This window comes from Carassius auratus, chromosome 43, assembly GCF_003368295.1.
Source record: "Carassius auratus strain Wakin chromosome 43, ASM336829v1, whole genome shotgun sequence".
NCBI lineage: Eukaryota > Metazoa > Chordata > Actinopteri > Cypriniformes > Cyprinidae > Carassius > Carassius auratus.
Genome location: NC_039285.1, coordinates 22,187,239 through 22,194,985, shown reverse-complemented (window position 1 = coordinate 22,194,985; position 7,747 = coordinate 22,187,239). Strand labels below are relative to the sequence as shown.

The 7,747-nt window shown below is 43.4% G+C and overlaps 1 protein-coding gene across 1 annotated transcript in view; it reads right to left on the bottom strand.

Moving 5' to 3' along the window:
- The window catches only part of scamp5b (secretory carrier membrane protein 5b), a 6,730-nt gene extending 4,083 nt beyond the window's left edge, over window positions 1-2,647 (bottom strand). Inside the window, exons 1-3 of the mRNA XM_026230330.1 lie at window positions 2,375-2,647; window positions 1,404-1,452; window positions 1,187-1,306 (exon numbers count right to left, since the gene is read on the bottom strand). Of these exons, the coding sequence (XP_026086115.1) occupies window positions 1,187-1,306; window positions 1,404-1,410 (127 nt within the window). The 5' untranslated portion in view covers window positions 1,411-1,452; window positions 2,375-2,647. The remainder of the gene's footprint in view (window positions 1-1,186; window positions 1,307-1,403; window positions 1,453-2,374) is intronic.
- Window positions 2,648-7,747: the final 5,100 nt, after the last annotated feature.

The following is a 7,747-nucleotide window of genomic DNA, read 5'->3' as shown; positions in this document are numbered from 1 at the left end:
GCAGTCTTAACTATGAAATCATATTATATGTATGTGTATAGGTTGCATGCATGCAAAATATATTTTTATAATTCTAAGGATGTAAAAATAAATAAATAGTATGAATAATAATGTGTTAATAAGAAGAATTTGTAGAAAAGCATGCAATTTCACTCAAAAGCAACGTATTGGTTCCATGCATGAAAACAAATATATATTTTTTTATAATTCTAAGAATGTAATAAATATAATAATAATAATAATAATAATAATAATTGTTAATGAGAATAATTTGTACAAAAGCATGCCATTTGACTCAAAAGCAGCACACAGAGGATACCTTTGGCAGGATCAGCTACAGATAGGATCTACAGCAAGAGACGACAATCATTAATGTATAAACAGCCTGATACACTGTCCTTCGCATTAGACACGTGTTTCTCAGCTTTACTGAAAACTGGATCCCATCATTTCTGAATCCCCTCAGAAAAAAAAAAAACATAGTGCAGTGACCAAATGAGTGTGAATCACCTCTACAGTTACAGGCTTACCCAGTTTTCAGTCATATCAGTTATGTGCAAGATATACTGCATGTCAAATCAATGTGTAAAACATACAAGTACTTAATAATTACAATGATTTGTAATTACATGTTTGTCATGATGAAGTTGCAGTTTAGAACAATTAAACATTTACTTAAAAAGTAAGTGTACTTAGAGAAACAGTCATGAAAGTATCTCTTTCAGTGGTCTTTTATTTCATTTTATTATTACACTAATATTGTATTAAATATAAAAAAAAAATATAAAAAAACTGTATATTGTACAGTTAAAAAAATTATATATATATATAGCTTTAAGATTTTAGTGCACATCTAATACAATTAAGCATACTTCATTTCAATAATAATCAAGATAATATTATTTAGCAATATTTGAAGTTATGTAAGATATTCTTAACAGTTTTTATTTGAGTTTCAATTTGCTTTTTAGGCAAAACTAATTGAAATATTGAATATATGTAAAAATATACAAAACCCATATCCTAAATATATATTTATTTATTTCACAACCACATATTCCACAGACTAAATTACCATATAATGCACGTTTATGCCTCTGGTGTCTGAGACAGAACATGTGTGGACTATTTCCACAGAATCTCTGTGCATTAGAGCTCAGTGTTATTCGTGTGTTTCCAGACTCACAGATCCACAGATGGTAGAGTCTCTTGCACATGGTGCGGTGCTGGTCAGGAATCTCCTCAAAGTCCTGGTGGAAGCACGGCTTCAGAGGAATAAAGCCAGGCAGAGGAGGGAAGTTGTTTTCTACAGGACAGATCAACAGAGCAATGCATCAATGTAAAGAACTGTTTGTTATTCTTGTGTCATGAATTAAATATATGCATTGATTCAGAGCCCTTACCAGCCATTGGGAAATAAGTGATGGTGACCTGTTCTTAAGAGCTGTGAATCTATAAGTGAAGAACATGCATATGATGAACCCATGTTTCTGGAGCACTGAACAACACAAGGGCATGTAGGGGTATGTTGTCACAGAGTTTGGGATATATAATCATTTTTATTTGAACAGAAATACAGTAAAAATTTTGAAATATTATTAGAAATTAAAACATCTGTTTTCTGTGTGAATCTGTGTTAAAGTGTAATGTATTTCTGTATTTTCAGCATCATTCCTCCAGTCTTCAGTGTCACATGATCTTCAGAAATCAGAATAATATGATGATTTACTGCTCAAGAAACATTTCTGATTATTATTAATGTTGAACACAGTTGTGCTGCTCAATATTTTTGTAGAAACTGTGATACTGAAGACTGGAGTCATGATAATAAAAATACAACATAGGTAACATAAATAAACTACATTTTACTATAAATTCACATAGAAATCATAAAAAATATATATATATATATATATATATATATATATATATATATATATATATATATATATATATATATATATATATATTACTGTATTTTTTTTTTATCAAATAAATGCAGAAGAGACTTCTTAATGACTCCCAGCTTGACACTGCTAATTTATATTAACATTAATTACTGCAATAAGAAAAGAGGTACTTGAGGTACTGTCCATATTAGCCTAAATATGTGACGCAGGATCACAGGTGTGTGTGTGTGTGTGTGTGTGTGTTTTAAACTGACTCGTATATTGACACTTTAACCTGCATTTCAACGCGAATTGCAACATTTAGTGTCGTCGAACTATTGGTCACATGATCCCCAATGCTGCATTTGTGAGTTTCTCGGCCACTCACTGCACACACTGAGCAAATGAATCTCATCCATCAGAGCAGCTCAAGTTAAGCTCGAGCACTGACAGACACTCAATGGAGAGGGAAATAATCGCCTTACCTTCTGCACACCGGCGCCTCTACAGTAGCATGGCTTTCTAGTGAATACTTAAACACTCAAAACTGACACTGGTTTCTTCAGAATGTTTATAATAAAGTGTGTCGTAATCTTCATTGAGTGCGAGTCAACATTCCCGCGCATATCCAGACACAGCTATGACTACGCTCAGGGATTTAAGCCTTTACGTTCTGAACACGCCCCCTTCCACCTTGTTGGCCAATCACCGCTCTGGATGGCGGTTGCTGTCCGCTGTCCGCAGTGCTGAAATTGTTGTTTGGCGGGCGTGTTAAAAACGGACACCTTCGACCACCGACTGAACACATCATTTGAGTATTTTCATACATATAAAACAAATGCGTTTTCCAAAAGTGTTAGCAGAGAAACTAGAGTGGAGGTCTTCCTAACTGTAAATAAATAAATAAATAAGATACCATAACTGTCTGAGTGAAAATTGTTTATGCAATATTTTTAGTGCACGTGCATTTGCATCATTTCACCACTATGAGGCATCAACTACAGAAATGTTTTTTCCCTATATTTTTGATCAATTAAATGCAGCCTTGAATATATATATATATATATATATATATATATATATATATATATATATATATATATATTAGTGCTGTCAATCGATTAAAAAAAATTAACTAATTAATCGCACAATTTTTTAAAATTAATCGCGATTAATCGCAATTAAAAGACTGAAACTTTTTGGATATGTAAATGTAAAATGTAAATAATTAATGTAAACTCAAGACAAAGAAACTATTTAAATTCAAAATATGATTTTTTATTGGAATTTTTGTTTAACTTGTAACACAGATTTTCTCATGTAAACAACATACCTGCAATAAACCATCAATATCCTCCAAATTAACTGTTGGCTTGAAAGCCATATTTATTACAGAAATAAAAACACAGGCATGTAAGTACCATTTGAATTTCAAAACAATCAATGCCAATAATAGACAAAAATGATTTCCATGTTGAATTCTAAGTGGACTGCAAAAAAATTCCAAAGTATAGTCATTGCCAGTGCTTTAAGTGGGCCAGTATGCACCGGTACCGCCACTTCCAAATATATCTCTTGAGCGTCCCGCCACCTCTCCGTGCGCCCAGAACGTGCTTGTAGCGTACCGGTACGCTCATCTGGACATCTGTTTTAATAGAGGTTTTAATCTTTCACCTGCACTGCCGATTTTCAGAGCGCCCTTCACAATGCAAGCTTCCTAATTCATCCCACCCAGAGCAGAAACTACATTACCCATTCACCCTTAAGTTATACAAGTGAATAGCGCGTGTGTCGCTTTTCCCACTGTTAAGTGTCAACAACTCAACGTGGCCGGAGAAGGTGTGTGAAACTCGTTGTGAGTTATACTAAAGCAAAATCTTGAGTATTTATTGTCTGATAAACATTAAAAACTGTCTGCGGAGGTTGAGTCGTCCTGCAGCCCCCGCTGGCTGTTCATTGGCTGCAGCATCTTTTTTCTAAGTTCTAAAAAAATACCCTAGACGGCAAGGCACAAATTTAGATATTCATTTATCTAATTAATCTATAGCCTATGCACAAAAACAATATGATCTTTTTGTCCCCTTTTTGTTTTAAAGCTTGATGAAGAGAGAGAGCGCAAGTTGCTGCAGCTGAGGAGGACAGTGATGCACGTGTCACATCCACACAAGGAGAGGAGAAGACGGGTAAGTACTTTCGTGAAGCTTTATTAACATAGGATTTCAACAGAGCTGGTAAGTGTGGTCACAGACGGTGAATCTTCAAGCACTGATCAATAGGTGAGTTCAAGTACAAAGCTAGGCCTGACAACAAAGAGTCACTTCCCTTAATCGCTGTATCTGAATCTCCACAAAGTCACAATACGGTCCACAAGAAGCAGGTAGAAGATCCACAAAGAGCGTCCATGTAATCTTGATTCCAGCCGGTGAGTGAATGAGTGAGGTGAGTATTTAAAGGTGTGGTGATTGCTGGTGCAGGTGCAGGTAATCAGTATTCAGGTGACGGTTTACGTGAGCGGTGCATGGGAGATTGAGTGGATGGTGACTGGCAATGGTGACTGGGGCTAAGGGAACGAGCTGAGGGTGTGACACTACCCCCCGCCCCACGGGTGACTCCAGGCATCCTAGAGCGGCGACGGGGACGACCACGACCTCTGGGAGCCGGGCGGTCCGGGTGTTGTCGGTGGAAATCTTCGAGGAGAGCCGGATCCAGGATGTCATTGCGTGGTATCCACGACCTCTCCTCGGGACCGAACCCCTCCCAATCTATGAGGTATTCCAGGTGGCCGTTCCGCCGCCGGGAGTCGAGGATCTCTTGGACCTGGTAGATGTTGTCTCCGAGGATTTCGGGTTGGTCTGGAGGGGGAGGCGGTTCTGGTTCTGTGGAGGAAGGAGAAACTGGATCAGTGTGACGTTTTAGCAGTGAGACGTGAAACGTGGGTGAGATCCGGTAGTGTGGTGGTAGGTCCAGGCGGTAGGTGACGGGATTTATCTGAGAATGGATGGTGAACGGCCCTATGTAGCGGGGACTCAGCTTTTTGCAGGGCAGTCGGAGGCGGATATCCCGAGTGGAGAGCCAAACCTTGTCTCCAGGTAGATAGACGGGATTAGGCGATCTGCGTCGGTTAGCGGTCTCTGTATGTCTCCGAACTGCCCGCTGGAGATGGACGTGAGCTGAGTCCCACACCCTCTCGCTCTCCTGGAACCAGTGATCTACCGCGGGCACTTCAGAGACTTCTCCTGACCAGGGAAACAGCGGTGGTTGATAGCCTAAAACACATTGAAAAGGGGTTAAGCCTGTAGTGGTTTGGCGAAGGGAGTTTTGGGCATACTCAGCCCACGGCAGATACTGGCTCCAGGTATCCTGGTGTTGGGAGCAGTAAGTACGGAGGTACCGTGAGATCTCTTGAATCTTCCGCTCGGTCTGGCCGTTGGTCTGAGGGTGATATCCAGAAGATAAACTGACGGATGTTCCGAGGAGTTGGAAGAACGCTCGCCAGACCCTGGAGACAAACTGAGGTCCTCTGTCCGAGACAATGTCCTCTGGAGTGCCATAATTCCGGAACACGTTGGTGAAGAGGGCTTCGGCGGTCTCGAACGCTGTGGGAAGACCCTTTAATGGGATTAGTTTGCAGAATTTAGAAAAACGATCAACAACAACTAGAATGGTAGTGTACCCCCCTGAGGGGGGAAGGTCAGTGGCGAAATCCACCCCTAGATGGGTCCAGGGTCGGCGAGGAATGGGTAGTGGTTGTAATTTACCCACGGGAAGTTGACGAGGTGTGGTGGTAACGGCGCAGACCGAGCATCCGAGGATGTACCGGGTAACGTCACGAACCATGTTAGGCCACCAGTACTTCTGCTGGATGAGCGAGAGGGTTCGCCTGCTGCCAGGGTGTCCTGAGCCAGGTGACGTGTGCGTACTTTCCAGTAGGGGGAGTCGCTGGTTGGTGGGCACGTACATTAGACCCGTGGGTACCTCCGGAGGTGCAGGCTCCTCGAGGGTGGCGGCTCGAATTTCCTCGTCGATCTGCCAGAGGATAGGCGCGAGGAAAATGGAGGGTGGTAGAATTGAATCAGGCTTGTTGGTGTCTGGATCTGGTGAGTACATACGGGACAGAGCATCTGCTTTAGTGTTCTTGTGACCGGGTTGATACGTGATCTGGAAATTAAAGCGAGCAAAGAAGAGTGACCACCGAGCCTGACGAGCATTGAGTCTTTTGGCATTCTGCAGATATTGGAGATTTTTGTGGTCGGTGACAACAGTGAATGGGAACTGAGCTCCCTCTAGCCAGTGCCGCCACTCCTCAAGGGCGAGTTTAATGGCCAACAACTCACGGTCTCCGATTCCATAATTGCATTCGGCAGGAGAGAGTTTCTTAGAGAAGTACGCACACGGATGGAGTGAGCAAGGTTCACCAGACCTTTGAGACAACACGGCTCCAATGCCGTGATTGGCCGCATCAACCTCTACGACGAACGGCTTGGACGGGTCAGGATGTCGAAGAATGGGTGCCGAGGTGAAGAGGTGTTTAAGATGGCTGAAGGCCTCTCGAGCTTGGGGTGTCCAGCGCAGCCGGCGTTGACCTCCTTTTAGAAGGGATGTTAGAGGAGCCGAGTGCAGGCTGTAGTTCTTGATAAAGCGCCGATAGAAATTGGCAAAGCCAAGGAAACGTTGGAGTTCTTTCACCGTTGTGGGCTCCGCCCAGTTGGCCACAGCATCTACCTTGGCTGACTCCATCTGAACTCCCTCCGCAGAGATCACGTATCCGAGGAAGGAGACGGTAGTGCAGTGAAACTCACACTTCTCAGCTTTTAGGTAGAGGTGGTGGTCTCGGAGTCGTTGTAAGACGTGGCGGACATGGGTTTGGTGTTCTTCTATGTTCCGGGAGTAGATCAGGATATCGTCTATGTAGACAATGACGAATTGGTGGAGATAATCACGGAATATTTCGTTCATGAAACTCTGGAAGATGGATGGACTGTTAGCAAGCCCATAGGGCATAACCTGATATTCGTAGTGCCCGGCAGGGGTGATGAAGGCAGTCTTCTACTCGTCTCCCTCTCGGATACGGATCAGATTGTAGGCACTGCGGAGGTCGAGTTTGGTGAACACCTTGGCTTCCCGCAGTTCCTCCAGAGCCGCCGGAACGAGTGGTAACGGGTAGGCGAACTTGACGGTGGCGTCATTTAGCACTCGGTAGTCGATGCATGGTCGAAGTCCGCCATCCTTTTTGGGGACGAAGAAGAAACTGGATGCAGCTGGAGATGTGGACGGCCTGATGAACCCCTGATCGAGAGCCTCCTGGATGTATTCCTCCATTGCCACCTGCTCAGGACGGGAGAGTGGATATATTTTCCCATGTGGTAGCTTGGCACCTGGCAGCAGGTCGATACAACAGTCCCAGGGCCGGTGTGGTGGTAATCGGGTGGCTTGTTCCTTGCTGAACACATCGGAGTAGGAGGAGTAAAGGGCAGGTCTACCCATGGAGGTGGAGTGCAATTGAAGGTGCGGCGGCGCAGACTGTGAATTCTGGACTGGTGGATGGTGAATGTGACTCTGGCATCTCGGGTCCCATGCCTGGATCTCCCCTGTGCTCCAGTTGATTTGTGGGTTATGTTGGGCCAGCCACGGCCTACCCAGGACGACGTCAACAGTAGCGCGAGGAAGTACGAGGAGGGCCAGTTGTTCCCGATGTCCGTGGGGCAGAACGAGCTCCAGCTCGTGTGTCCTTTTAGTTATTTTGCCACCGCCCAATGGTGATCCTTGGATGGTAGTGATACGGTAAGTGGTCTCGTTCTGGACGATGGGTATACGGTGCTTGGTTACGAAGTGAGATGAGACGAAGTTGCTTGCGGCTC